Source organism: Chrysemys picta, chromosome 9 (genome assembly GCF_011386835.1).
Source record: "Chrysemys picta bellii isolate R12L10 chromosome 9, ASM1138683v2, whole genome shotgun sequence".
NCBI lineage: Eukaryota > Metazoa > Chordata > Testudines > Emydidae > Chrysemys > Chrysemys picta.
The window spans coordinates 27567902-27583322 of NC_088799.1; the positions used below are offsets into that span (position 1 = coordinate 27567902).

A 15421-nucleotide genomic window follows, 5' to 3' on the forward strand; every position below is an offset into this window, starting at 1 on the left:
TTGTTTATACTCATTTTAAAAAAGTAGCTTAAAGGAATCATATACAGTAGGTTGAATTTAAGGACAGCTCTTTTTTCCTTCTCTTACTTCAAAACCTATCCAGGAGGCCAGTAACCCACCTGCCACCAAAGACTGTGCTTTCTACCTTTAGTAGTCCCACTAAGATGAGTGTGATTATTCATGAATTATACCTAGTGGTAAGTGGTAGTGGAATGATGCCCTTCGGAATGCACTGATTTATGTTAACTGTGTCAAAACATGCACTATTCGGGCATGAGTCAGAGATGCTGCCTTTGCTCATAGTGGTTGAGAGTAGAACCATTTGACCTGTATTTAAAAAAAGAACCCCCCAACTACAAAAATATTGTTTTTAATCATTTTCAGAAATGTAAAATTCCAGTGTGTGTGTAGCCTATACAAGAATAAATAGTATATTTAATGTTAAATCACCACTAGAAGGATGTGTGCAAACAATACAGTGTATGTTTAAGGTTGTGACTAGTTAACACCAGTACTAATAGAGAGGAGCACATAACTGTTCCTGACAGAGCTCATGTGCTGTATTGAGTAGGAATTACACTCACCTTGTGTTAAAAAGAGAAAAGTTGGGCAGGGGCTAGATGTCTTGTTTGTTTTGTGCCCTCTTCACTGTAGCAGCTGAGCCCACACAAGGATTTTATGGACTTATCTTCACACCCCTATCACCGGCATGCAGAAGGGAAGCATTAATATCCCCATTTTACAGCTGGGGAACGAGGCACAGAGAGACTAAGTGACTTGACCAAGATCTCTCATACACAAAATGTCAGTGAAAGAGCAAGGAACTGAATTCAGCTCTCCCAAGTTCCAATCCAGTGCCTTAACCACATTCTCTGCACACCAGTAGCAACAGTGCAGGCTTTCCCATTTTGTCCTTCAAGTGCATTCCTACCCCTAACTAGGAGGGATTTCTTATAGGGATGGTTCACGCTCCATACCCACCTGATCCTTGCCCCCACTGCTAAGATTGCCAAATGGTGTTCTTTATGGTGGCATGTGTGATATGGACCACCAATCCACTGAGCACTATGTGGCTGAAGCCACATAAACCATCAGCCAGTCACTAGATAGGTGGCCGCAACTTTTGGCCACTGCCCTCTGACCACCGCTATATTTTAAAAGCTCAGGAAAATATATTTACATATGGTAAAGCAGAATTGTGTTTACCTACTGCACAATATATTTTGATACAGAGCCTGACCTCATTTTAACTTGGTAACAGACAACAGCTGGGTAGGATGACAGGTTCACTCATTCACAGAATGTGGCTGGCACAGGAAGATACGAAAGGACTTCACCAAACAAAGTAAAGATAAAGTAATAACCTGCTGCCACTGGGTTTCTAAAGAAGTGCAAATAGAGTCTCTCTGGCCCACACAGGAAATGATCCTATGCGTAACTGCTCCTGATGAATACATAACTTCAAAAAGGAGTTACTCCTGATTTACCCAGGTCTGAGCAAGAGTGGACAGTGGTTCAGGGCATGTTGAGGTTTATAATACTGGTGGTAAAATATTGCAGAGTTTAGTTGTCCAAACAGAACTGTTACAGGCTATTTTAAAACACCAATACCCCCTCCATTTTTTGACAAAGTTTTGATTTTTTTTTCCCCACCAGCCAGCTCAGCTACCTTTTACACAGAGGAGGACAAAAGGGAAAGTAGTAAATCTGGATACCAGTCAACGTGCTCCAAGTCCAGGTGGTTGGTTGATTGTTATGCTAGAAAACTGTCAGTCTCACATTCCACTTCACTGGTGGTTCATGCAGAGCTGCTCTTCTGCTTTGGATCATGACACTGAGAAGACGATTTTGCAGTGACTAGAACTGTTGAAGAAAGTAGTATTGGGGACTTGAACCTCAGATAAATCGGGTCTCTTAGCCTCCCCATTGGATAAACCATCAAGGGCTTGGATATTAAAGTGAACCACAGCCAGAGGCTTTACTTGGCCTTTCTTCTTGCACATCAGTTTGGGCAGCTGGCTTCTTATATCTTTGCAGTACAGAGCATAGATGAGGGGGTTGATGAGGGAGTTGATTTCTCCCAGCAGGAATAAGACATCCGTTATCGGGTCAGCCAGGTTGCAGGAGTCACAAGTAGCTTGCACAAAGCCTGCCAGGTAATAAGGTCCCCAGCAGATGGTGAAGCCGACAATCATTATAAGTACTGTCCGCAGTGCCTTGAAATGGCGGAGGTGAGCGGTGAGGGGTTCTGTTTGCAGGCAGGTGCGCCAGATTCGCTTGTGCTGTGAGTAGGCAATCCTCCCGACTGAGATGTGCAGGCAGATCATGACCAACAAGGAAGGGATGAAGATCCCAAAGCAGGTCACATACAGGTAGTCACTCTTGGCTGCATACAGGAGCCCACAGTAGCCTGTGTAGTTGCTTTGCTGCAGGGAGGGAGAAATCAAAGGCATGTGCCCAAACAAAATGGAGACGGCCCACAGAATGGCAAGAGAGAAGATGATGGGTTTTTTGTTCAAGAGGGTAGGATAATAAAGGGGAAGCTTCACTGCCAAGTATCTATCCAGGGAAATCAAGAGCAAGGTGAGAATGGAGCCAATGCAAGGTGTCATGCTCATGCAGATCCGCAAGAGACAAAAGGATAAATTCTTGTCAAAGTCTCCATCCAGGATATCATCCAGTGCCTCTGCAATGCACATCACTCCCACCAGCAGGTCTGCAGCAGCCAGGTTAAGGATGAAGATGTAGCTTCTGCCCTGCTTCTTCTTCATTAGTTTGTAGACAACCACAATTACCAGCAGGTTGGCTGAGGGGATGAAGAAGCCCAGGAGAAAATGTAACACTGCATACAAGAAGTGGCTCATCTTCCTTAGGAGATAAGGATGGGAGACACATTGGCTCCAAGAGGTGTAACTGACTTCACAGTCTACACTGACTCCACCACAGAGAAAGCCAAGCTGGAAGGAAATGTGCAGCTGAAGTCTGGACTGAAAGAGCAGGACCCAATGCTTTCTGGGGTTTCAGCAGAAAAAAATTAAGACCTGGTGCCTTTAACTCTTGGCTGATTCTTCAAGAGATAGGTTGTTCTCTTCGAATGTCCATACTCTGTTCTTCAAGCCGCCATCAGTCTGCTGCAGTTTCCAGACCTTTTAGATTTTTCTCTTTGCCCACAGAGATGTGCTGGGAGATGAAAAAAAATCCAAAGTCCTCAGCTGCTGGCAGCAGGAGGCTACTGGCAAAATAAACTCAATGGGGTGGGAAGAGAAAGTGATTGGGGATGTTTGCTTGTTCAATCAGTTCCTGTATGTGTCTTTGACGCAGAAAGATAAGAAAGGTCTTTATCAAATAAAGCAAAGATAAATTATAACCCCTGACAGGTGTCTAGAATAAGTGCAAACTAAGAAGAGTCTCCTGACCCACACGGGAAATGATCCCCCATGTATAACTGCTATTGTTAAACACATAGTGCTAATAATAGAGAGACCAGGATTTGTTCCAGAGAGGGAAATGTATCTCAGTTACTACAGAGAATCACAAAATATGGTCAGTGAGTGCTATGTGCCAAGCACCAGACTAAGGTTATCAGTTAAATGGCTTTCTCAGAAATCTCTCTTCTATTGACTGTGAGAAACTCTTGGAACTATGGCAACCAATGAACAGTAAACACAGTGCTTCTAAATCAAGACACAGCACAAAAATCCCAGCTAAAACACCAAGGACTCAGCAGCCCAGCACCAGGAAGAAGCGCCCAGCCCAGCATATTGTTGTTTCAGATCTTGTATGTAACGCTGACTGGAATGATAAAAAGAAGCTTCCGTGTAAAATAATTCACCTTTATATAGCAGGCTAATTTTAGCCAAGTAACAGGAAAGTGTTATCTAGTGATGCGACTAATCACTAATAATAATAATAATACCTAACTCATCACTAGATCTCAAAGTGCTTTACAAAGGAGATCAATATCATCATCATTTTACTGATGGGGAAACTGAGGCACAAAGAGGGGAAGAGACCCTCAAGGCCACCCAACAGGCCAGTGGCAGAGCCAGGACTAGAACTTAAGTCTCCTGAGGCCCAGGCCAGTGATCGATCAGCGAGGCCGCACTACCATACACTAGGACTCTTGACTTCACCATTTAGGTGCCATTGACATTTTTGCTGACACCTAACCCAATAGGACTCCAGGCACCTAGGTTTCTGCTGATCGCCATTCACAAAGCCATGAAAGTCCTAATGCCCCACATGCCCCTAATCCCACCCCACAGCTGATGGGCAGCACGAAGCCCTAGTTCAAGTGGAAACCATGGAGGCCCCAAAGCAGACTTTTCAAATTAGGATGGGGAACACTTATCTCACCTACCCACAGGCCCTATCCTTTAGGCGTGCTCAGAGCACAGAGATCTGTCAGACCCCATACCCAAAGGCCTGGATGCAGACCACCAATGGGGAGTGTGACATGTCATTCCATATTCTTTATGAAAATATGCTTATGATACAAGTATGACATAACAGATATTTTATGCAAGATGGCTCATGTGAGGTATCATTGGAAAGGTTATGATTTACTGAATGCGATTATCCAATTTGTATGCATGTATCATTTCTGTATCTGAAATTAGGAATATTGATTATGTATCTGTATTTCAAATGTGTTACTTTGGGTGACGTCCCCTGCTAACACGTCAGGTACAACAGTGAAAAGCAGTGCTGATGACCCGTCAGCACGAGACAATGGACTGTAAAAGGGCTTAGTCTCCCCATGAACCTGTGGGTCAGCCTGTGAAGAATGGTTACAGATACCCTACAGAGGCATGTGACCATGTCACCTGATACCGGAACCCATCTTGAATTCCATACTTTTCCACAAGAAGCTGGGTGTGTGTGTGTCAGACTAGGAAACAAAGGGCTCCCGCCTTATGCAAATCCTATTTAAGGGTGGGGAGTGAGGTAATTCAGGTCATCAGTTCTTCCCTGTTACTCCACCCAAGATGACTGCTGGAAACAACTAAGACCTTCACTATGAGGGGTGGTGAAGCACTGGAATGGGTTACCTAGGGAGGTGGTGGAATCTCCATCCTTAGAGGTTTTTAAGGCCCGGCTTGACAAAGCCCTGGCTGGGATGATTTAGTTGGTGTTGGTCCTGCTTTGAGCAGGGGATTAGACTAGATGACCGCCTGAGGTCTCTTCCAACCCGGATATTCTATGATTCTAAAGAACTGGACCCAGGCTGGAAGGGCATCTGGCCTGTGAAGAAGATTATTAGAACCACATTTAGGATGAGAACTTGCATGTAACCAGTTTCTTGAATGTATTAAGCTTAGTTTGTGTGCTCTATTTTCTTAGTAATCTGCCTTGTTTTGTCTGCTACCTCCTTAACTACTTAAAATACTCCTGTTATAGTTAATAAATTTATTTCTGGTTTACAATATAACCCAGTTTATATGATTTCTAACTGGGGGGAGGGGGAGAGAGGGCAAGAAGTTGTGCATACTCTCCTCCTCCACATTGACGGAAGAGGCGAATTTCATATAATTTTGGGTTTGTACTCCAAGTGTGTGTGTGGGGGAACGGATGACATCTGGGTGCTGTGGCAGGCCCCTTAAGCTGAGCCTCGTCAGAGCGGATCTCTGTCTCTGTGCAGCTGGGTGTGGCCGTGCCTGTGTGCTTGGCTGGAAAAGGCCAGGGAGCCTAGCCCAGCAAGACCAGGTAAAAGGGGGCCCAGGCTGGCCGAATAGTCTGCCTCAGTGGCATCCCAGCCCACCAGGTGACATCCCAGGGGGTCCAACCCATCACAGGGACAGTCCAGCACTCGCACAAAAGCCCACAGTAGGCACAGGAAAATGTAGGGCAAGCATGAGAAAGGTATTGAGTGGGATCAGGAGATAGACTATTTCAACTGCTAGGACATGTGCTATCTAAAGTGTCTGACCTAGCTTAGGTGCCTAATTCCAGGAGAGGGTTTACAGCTAAGGATCTTGAGCAGAGGGTATCAGGCAGGTGCACTAGGTTAGGCGCTTAGGCTCCAATTGCTAGTGAAGGCAGGGGACTGGACTCAATGACCTTTCAACGTCCCTTCCAGTTCTAGGAGATAGGATATCTCCATTAATTTAATTCCCCTCTCCTTGGCATTTAGCTCCTGGCTCGCTTTGGCAGTTCCCCACTTGGCTTGCTGGCATCTGAGGATCCCTTTCTCACTCTCCCCCCATGTTGTATGAGGAGCCTAGGTGGCTAACTCAGGACTGAAGATTCCTACAGGTGGCAGGAGGAAAGAAAGCCTCTAAAAGTGACCTAATATATCTTCTCTGTACATTCAAGTGTCATGATTTCAGAGTTTGATATGTTGGTACCTTCTAGTGCTAGAAGACAATGCCGAGTCTCGCTTTAAACACAAAGTTCACATTTCTAGTCCAGGGTCATGAGGTATTGGGCATTAAACCCGTCATAGGCACAAGCCTGAGTAGTGCCCACCCTCGCTATCAGGCACCTGTCATTTGTGAGAGGGGAATTCCACAACTGGAGGGGAAGAGAAAGCATTTCTGTGACACCTGCTCAGAGGGGCTGATTGGTAAAATCATTGCTAGGGGAGAAGAGTTGGTAGCCAGAGTGCAGGAGCAGTGATTAAAAGAACAGGATAAATAGTGGAATGAGGTGATAAATACCTATCACAACTATCACCAGCACACCACATCTGGTGATTTATCCCCTAACTAAATCAGAACTAACATATGAATAGTCATGGTTATATATAGATGCAAGCAAGGAAACAGCATTATGTATCGCCTGCACTAAAATTATGTATATTAACTATAAAACCAATGAACCGAAGCCAAATTGTCCTCATTTTCTCTGATAAGATGTTTTTGCATAGTGAAATTACAGAAAATGACCTTATTTATAGGGAAATAACTCAGAAGAGGAGGAAATTAAACAAATATCCCCTCCAGTGAAGTTAAGATATAAAAGCATTTTGAAATCTCCTTGAAAACATATGGCATTTTGGCCTGACACAAGGAATGGGCCATATGGCTGATACCATGTCACACCTGCAACACATGTACCATTTACAGAAACCCTTTTGCCCCATGGCTCAAGCAAACATTGTCAGCACATGTACTGCATAACCCTGGCAGCTGGTTTTGTTTACAGCTTTCCTGACTCTGGTCCACACACTTGAACACTCCAAATTCACAGTATTTCGATTCACCTTCAGAATTCAGGACAAGAAATGTGGCTGCAGGATGCTCTGGGTCATCCCATAGTTAACCAAACCTTGTTTTCTTTTTGTACAGGAAAAGATCCACATTTTTATTGAGCCCCAAATTGCTATGCTTCCTCTGGCCCAGTAAATTAATCAGCCACAGCACCTCTCTTCCTAGGACTCTCATTGCCTAAATCATTGGTTTCAGATCTGCATTGCTATCACAGCATCATGCATTAAGCTAGGATTAGAACAGCTGAGAGTATTATGATGTAGTATTTGTATTACTGTAGTGCCTAGGAGCCCATGTCATGGACCAGGATTCCATAGTTCTAGATGCTGTACAAATACAGAACAAAAGGATGGTTCCTGCTATCTGTCCCCAGAAATTAGAAGCATTCCTGTTTGGTTCTTACATAAACTAGTATTTTGTAATACTGGAGTCTGGTCTGCAGTCTGGCCATGTAAGGGAAGAAAGTGATGGATGAGGACATATGTGCCTGAATGAAACCTGTGTGAAAACCTTCCTTTCCTTCCTTCCCCTCTGCATGAGATACTCTGGTTAAAGTACATGTGCAGAATTGGGTGGCAGGAAAGATCCCTGAGGGAGATGGAATTGGTGAAAGAAGGGATACAACTTCCCCATCTGCCGGAACTTGCCCAAGCTACACCTCTGATCCTGTGTGTGCCCAACCTCAGAGGGGTCTGGTTTTCACTCTGGTTGATGTAGCTGGCAGCAATCATGGATCACAGATGGACTTTGGTCTAGATACCAGAGGGCTTAATTACAAGAACAGCAGGGGCAAGAGATAGAGCATGGGAAGGAACTGGACCCAGTCCTATGACTATCTAGCTACCATACATCTGTGACATTAGGTGAAGGTATCTTTAATCTTTGCAGGGGGCATTCGAAGCAGTATCAAGCTGTTTGCGCATATCCATGCACTGAAGCAATAACCACATGTGGAAGTTTCTAAATATGGTAGAGACTAGGAGAAGAAAATGGGGAGTATTCATTTATAATAGGGCAGGGGACAAGTACAGGTGTGCTCCCATGGCTGGTTGAAGGACTATTAGCAATTTGGTAGAGTTGATTATTTGTGGTGTTCATTAAGGTTGTGGCCTCATTTACTGAAGAACAGTTTGCACTTGTCAAATGAGGTATATGAGGTTCCTATCTTGTTATGGATTAGAAATCATTTTATATATAGTCATTTTCACTTCTGTATGCCTGTACCTCACCTTCACAGAGTGAACTGGTTCACCTAAAAATAAATCCAATAATTCATCAACTTAGCCTCTTGACAAACATTCTATAATCATTTAGCTCGCATTTATTACAGATTTTGATTCTAAGTCAACCAATCCAAGTAAGATATTACTTTCAGCCTCTTGTTAATGACCAGTATGAGAGCGCCACTAATAGCTTTGCAAACATCGTTTTAAAGGGATTTGTACCATTCCATTTTAGCTAGGCAGTTCACATACAACATTTAGCAACCTTTTAGGGACTAAAGCTTTTATCTATCTTGAGAAAATAGTTTAACCATGGAAAAGCAATACTAAGAGTATTGTTCATGTTCAATAAACTAAGATAAAGGGTCTGATTTGGATTCATTTGCAATGATGTAAATCAGGAGAAACTACTGAAGTAATGGAAGTAAATCCAAATTTTCAGCAGTTTAATTGAGATATGAATCTGAGTCAAATATTTATCTACCATGTAATCCATACAGCACCATCACATACTAAAAGCAGTAGAAGTGGCTTACCTGATACAGCATCAGGATGCATCCACTCACAGTTCCTCCTTCTCTTGGTGGTTGGGTAATTTTAGTACTTTAGCTACAGCAAAAATCCCCCATTTTCAGGGTAATAAGAGTCCCAAAAGCAAAATACATCCTTTACCCTCCTCAGGCCACAGAACTATCTCTGTGGCTTCACCAATTGCTTCCACCAGGCTAAACAGTTGCTTGGCCTTTCCCAGGTTAGACAGACCCTTGTTCTTTTATTCCTCAGTGCTAGCATCATAACCCCTTCTCCTCTGAGTTACAGGGGTTCCACACCAACCCTCAAAATGGCATTATAGTCCTCCCTCTGTTACAGATTGCAGCTCTGGGACCCTAAACTCTTAAGGGCTGCCAACCTTCTTCTCAAAATCTGTGGCTTCCTGTTTCACAGGGTAACACTCTGCCACCCTCCCACCCCCGTGGGGGTGGGAATCTATATTGAGGCCTTCTCCCTAACCACTTTACACTAGTCTTTTGCCCAGGTCACCCTACAGAGCCAAGTCAGGCCTCAGGTCTTCTCTCACCCCCAATCTCTCCTCTCTGAGGTAATTGCTTTCACACCAGGCCCGGTGATCAGACTCCAATCACATAATCTATCTCAGTCACTTACTCCCTCGGGCGATTATCGCTCCCATGATTTGGGCAAAAACCAGGCACAGGTAAGAATTGGGATGGAAATGTATTTAAAGGCACAAAAGGCTTTTCAGAAAGCCTTTGACAAGGTCCATCACCAAAGACTCTTAAGTAAAGTAAGCTGTCATGGGATGAGAGGGAAGGTCCTCTCATGGACTGGTAACTGGTTAAAAGAAAGGAAACAGTGTAGGAATAAATGGTCAGTTTTCAAAATGGAGAGAGGTAAATAGTGGTGTCCCTCAGGGGTCTGTACTGGGACTTACAAAACAACTCAAGATAGTTTACTGCAAATTTTGCCACCTCACTGTTTACCCGTTTTTCCAGATCATTTATGAATATGGAACACTGTACAATGATGAACATATTCATAAATGATCTGGAAAAACGGGTAAACAGTGAGGTGGCAAAATTTGCAGTAAACTATCTTGAGTTGTTTTGTAAGTCCCAGGCAGACTGTGAAGAGCTGCAAAAGGATCACTCAAAACTGGGTAACAAAATGGCAGATGAAATTCAGTGTTGATAAATGCAAAGTAATGCACATTAGAAAACATAATCCCAACTATACATATAAAATGATGGGGTCTAAATTAGCTGTTACCACTCAAGAAAAAGATCTTGGAAATCATTGTGGATAATTCCACAATGGCAGTCAAAAAAGCGAACAGAATGTTGAGAATCATTAAGAAAGGGATAGATAATAAAACAGAAACAGAAAATATCATACTACCTCTATCTAAATCCATGGTACACCCACATCTTGAATACTGCATGCAAATGTGGTAGCCCCATATATATATTGGAATTGGAAAAGGTTCATGTAAATACCTTTGAAAATCTGGGCCTTTGTGTTTCAGAGTCAGAAAAAGATTCCACTCACACCACTGCAACTTTGACTTTAGTGGATTTACTCCTGATTTACACCATTGTGAGATGAGAATGAGACTCAATCTGTACCTCAAGCAGCTTACACAAGAAGTGCCAGCTTCTGATATCATTCATACTGGTATAAACCCAGAGTAACTCCCATAACAGTCAGGGGAGCTACATCCACATAACATTAGAATAAATGGGCCTGATTCGCCACTATATAGCATTCTGTATCATTTACACTTGTGCTAAGTGAACACTGAGTAAAAATGTTACCAAATTAGAATTTGCCTCTTATACTGCTATTAGAATTCTACACACACTTTGCATGTGGGTTCATGATAACGGATAAAGATTTCTAAGAGAACTAAAAATTAGATCCTATAAAATGGAACATTTCGGAGAAACGTTACGTCAGAATAGCCGGTTTCACATGAAAGATGAACTAAAACTGTAGTTCCAATGTTAGGATAACGCATAGATAAACTATATTGAGAGTTCATGTTTCTGTCAGAAAATAATTAGGATCTTTATGGGGAAAAATCCTGCAAAAACCACCACAAAAACTGAAGATATATGATCAAAATTTAGAACTGTTTCACAGAACTGCCTATCTTCTGAGTAAAACAAGTCACCCTGATTAAGTACTACAAACTATTAAGTATTCAATTAACACTGTACAACTGGCTCTTAAGAGGGTGTGCAATCAATCTTTTTCTGATTAAAAACATTCTACAGAATTACTGTTTAATAGGTTTCAGTATAAATCATAAAAACAAGATGTGATGAACCCTGTGACCCAGAATTACATACAGGATTGAGGCAATGGAAAAGCTGTCTCTCCATAACAAAAGCCAATAAAAGAAGGTTATACTCTTTGCATATTTAATGAACACCAGCATAGTTACCCATACACTTTACCTAACATATTGTATATAGTCTTGATCTGATAAGAAAGAACTGCTGAGCTCTAAGATTCTCTTTGGAAAGAGATCAACAATTATTTTAATATCAAAGTGGGAAGGCTAGGTAAATATCAGTAGGATATTTTGCTTGATAACAGTATATGGAAATTCATAGCCTAGCAACACATCTAAACAGTCATATACATAGACAGAAAACAAGTAATTTCACCTAACTTGGCTGTATGTAAGTAATGATACTAGAAAACATTTTGATTCATCTATTTCACATGAAATTGTGTTGCACATGGGATGCTATGGGGAGGTCATGTTAACAGATCAAAAATAAATAGCTATCCTTTGAACAGCAAGCAAGGAGAATTTCAAATTTAGGTTATTGTATGCTTAAATATATGCATGTGGTTTCACTGAGGAATGGCTGGGTGGAATGTCTTGATGTTACTGCATTCAAATTAGTACCTAAAAATCTTTGAGAAAGGGCCTACAGTAATTCCTATTCAGGGTGACAGATGCCTCCAGCATGCCTTCAGTTGATTATGGAACTCACTTTGTTTCTATTCAGACTGCCAAAACATTAAATAGTGTAAGAAGCACTAGGACTTATGGTAACATATGAAGGCAACAGGACCAGCAGGTGCTCAGCACTCTGGGAGTTAGATGTCCAATTTTAAGCACCCAAGTTTGACCATTCTGGACATTGGGATTTGACAAGGGCCAGGCACATTACTGAACTTCTGCATCTTTGTAGCCAGTAGTTTCACACACAGCTCAGCACTGGAGATAGGGTGACCAGACAACAACTGAAAAATCGGGACGGGGGTGGAGGGGTAATAGGCACCAATATAAGACAAAGCCCCAACTATCAGGACTGTCCCTATAAAATCGGGACATCTGGTCACCCTAACTGGAGATAACTGCCTTCCTGTGACTGAGCTAAGGAGGAAATAATGGCCCTAAAGCCATCAAAAGGAGGGTTGGGGCATTACTCTCTATAGCTATGAAGTGATCTGGGGTCTTCCCAAAGCTCAAAGGGATCTACAGTTATGTTTGGTCCAGATCCCAAAGGCCAGCCCCCATATGTAGACTAGTCTTGAAGGCAAACTCTGGTGATCTAGAATGTCACCTGGAAAAAACCCTTAGATAAATCTCTCTCAGGAAGTGCACTGAGCACAAAAAAGTGAGAGCCTCTTGACCCCTAAATTTCCCTCCTAAAAGAACTCCATTCCAGAATGTGGGGAGAGCACTATTTGAATAAACCTTCCTCCCACTTCCTAGCCTTCTCCCCACACCTGTTATGACCATTTGAAGAGGTCTCCCATGTAGCTAGCCAACACTTGTTAAGAGCTTTCTTGGTCTTTTATGTACTGCTTGCTCTGGACTTTATGCACTGGAATTCATGGCCATATGCCACTACCCCATCCTCAGTCAGGATTCTGCAACTAGTGCAGGTGCTGGTATCCAGTGGTCACTGAGACTGTCAGCTAAGGAAGGGAGTGGCTCCTGAGACAAGCAAACAGAAAACACAGGACTCACTTCAGGTAGAAGTGGTCATGTTGCAATAGCTATAATGCTACCTGTCTCCTCAGCATGGTACCCAAAGAACCTTGGAATTGGCTTATCATCCACTTATATCTAACTGAGAACATCCGCAACTTTACCTAGTCTGAATTCACATTGTCAGCATTCACAGAACTCTTGATTGGGCATACAGTCCTTTGCACTGGTCGTTTCCATACGACATCAGAACTATTGCATGTCTTTTTTGTTAAACTGCACCTGTTTTCTGAAATCCGTATCTTACAATATGCCCAATAACTTTTTCTGACGACTGTGACCCTGCATTCTCTCTCCCCTTTCCTATATGCCTCATATGTACAAAATGTCAAGAAAACATAGCACTCAGCAATTAAAAAAAACCATATTACAGTACAAACTTCCCAAGGCTACGTTAAATGTATTTGGATAACAGTCTTGTATCTTTGAGAATTCACTGAGATGGAATAGTAACAAGTCAATACAAGATGAATAGTGCTCCTGTGAAGTGTACTTCTTCTAGGTTGGTTTTCAGCTCTAACTGGAAGAATCCAGTTTGATTATTCTTCGTGGTCATACTTTCACAAGCAATAAAAGTACACCAATACTTCACACAGTAAATGAAAACTCTTTATTTAAATTAATTTGCTTAGTTTATATTTAGGACATATAAAGGCCCAGCTTTTCAATTCTATAGACTGGTCAAGGGAAAACTCTTGAGCTGGCCAATACAATTTGAGAAGCAGTTGGTCTTTTAGTTTTTCCTGAAATCACAAAAGTGGTAATTACTCTGCATATAGCTTTGTTCATATAATTTATAATGCACTGTTCACTCTGCAATATATTTTGAAAAATATACAAACCTGACATAACCAAATTAGAGATGTTTGATAGGAAACTGTCTCTTTAAAACAGTTTAGGAATAAATCAGTATTCCTATAATTCCATTTTAATCTACAAAAAGAACATTCATATAAAATTACAACAGATTAGACAAACTTTTTCCAAGAAAAAAAGATAACTCAATCTTCCATTGTGTGACACATGAATATAAAACAAAAGTTACAGTTAGTAATGCCTGCATTGTTTAGCTATGAACTGGTTGACTTAACTCTTAAAAAAACTATACAGAATTATTGCACTCCATGACTGTGCAGTATTTGGAAACATGCCAGCACTGAAAGATGTCTTGCATTAAGGTTTTTTCAGGAGGTACAACATGACTGAAAAGAGTGCATCCAGTCTGCACTAACAGCTTGCTGTCTTCAGTACAGGCCTTCATAGGTTTCAGTCACGCTGCCTTTGGGAAAGTGTCACTTAATGGCTGAAAATACAGTGAGAAAAAACACTGTATCAGTGGACAATTAGGTCAAAACAATAAAAACAATGGCAAGTTGTTTTCATGATGCACTTGTACACACTGTTGCAAGTCTGAACATCTTCAATCCTGAACTATGGAGAAAACCTATGTGACTCCAGAGCCTACTCAACCAATATTAGAAATACATGTGTATAATTCAGTTAAGTGACAAAATGGTGTGAGGGGGACATTGTCCACAAATATATGATAAATGTAAACACTAAAAAGGGAAAGGAACTACACAGGAAGGTACAGGGGATATAACTAGGAGTACTGGGATTAAGTTGAGGAAAGGAAAAATTAAGGCTGAAAAATCAGAAAAGTCTTTCTAACAGAGGAACTTACTGCAGAATCATCTCCAGAGGGTAGTTATGGAAGACCTTTAATTGGGACATTTAACCAAAATCTAGTTAAAGAACAAGAAAAAGTGTATAGCCAGAAACAGTATAGTACAATAAAACCTACCTTCGGCCTGGTCTACACGACAGCCTTAGATTGATGCAAGATAGCTTACATCGACCTATGTAAGTCTACACTACAATGGTGCTCCTGCTGATGCAAGTCACCCACTATATCGACCTAATAACTCCACCTTTGTGAGAAACATAGTGCTTAGGTCAATGTAGCTAAGGTGACACAGTGTCTGTGTAGATACTGCGTTACTTACGTCACCTATTAGCTGACATCTGGGAGCTCTGCTGCCACCTCCCAGTGAAGGATTGGGGGGCAGTGATGAAGGAGCCTGAGCTCAGAGGCAGGGCTCCCAACTGTCAACCCACGCCCGCCATACCCCAGGGCTGAAGACCCGAGCCCCCAGCCCAGCACACATTCACAGCGGGAACCCTCCCCTTCCCAAGGGCTGACAGAACCAGCAGCAGCCAATTTTACAGCATGGAGCCTACCAGCCCTGAAATTTCTTTGTCAGTTTCAGGGCTGCTATTATTTCACATTTGGTCTCTGGCTCCAGCTCTCATCCAGGAGGCTCAAGCTGTGAGCCCCTCCCAGGCTGGACCCAGAGAGGAAATGTGAAAGAGCAGCAACCGTTAAACTGACAAGAATGTCATTTTCATGGCTGGTAGGCTCCTTGCTGTGAAATTGAGCCTAGTGCCTGGCTCAC

General features: G+C 42.3%; 1 protein-coding gene across 2 annotated transcripts in view; it reads right to left on the reverse strand.

The window, feature by feature from the left end:
• Positions 1-18: 18 nt before the first annotated feature.
• SELENOT (selenoprotein T) overlaps positions 19-15421 on the reverse strand; it is a 32923-nt gene continuing 17520 nt past the window's right edge. Inside the window, exon 2 of one of the 2 annotated variants that reach the window (XM_065556900.1) lies at positions 19-14268. In XM_065556900.1, the coding sequence (XP_065412972.1) occupies positions 1827-2864 (1038 nt within the window). In that variant the 5' untranslated portion in view covers positions 2865-14268 and the 3' untranslated portion in view covers positions 19-1826. The remainder of the gene's footprint in view (positions 14269-15421) is intronic. The other variant, XM_005286918.5, reaches the window with a different exon arrangement.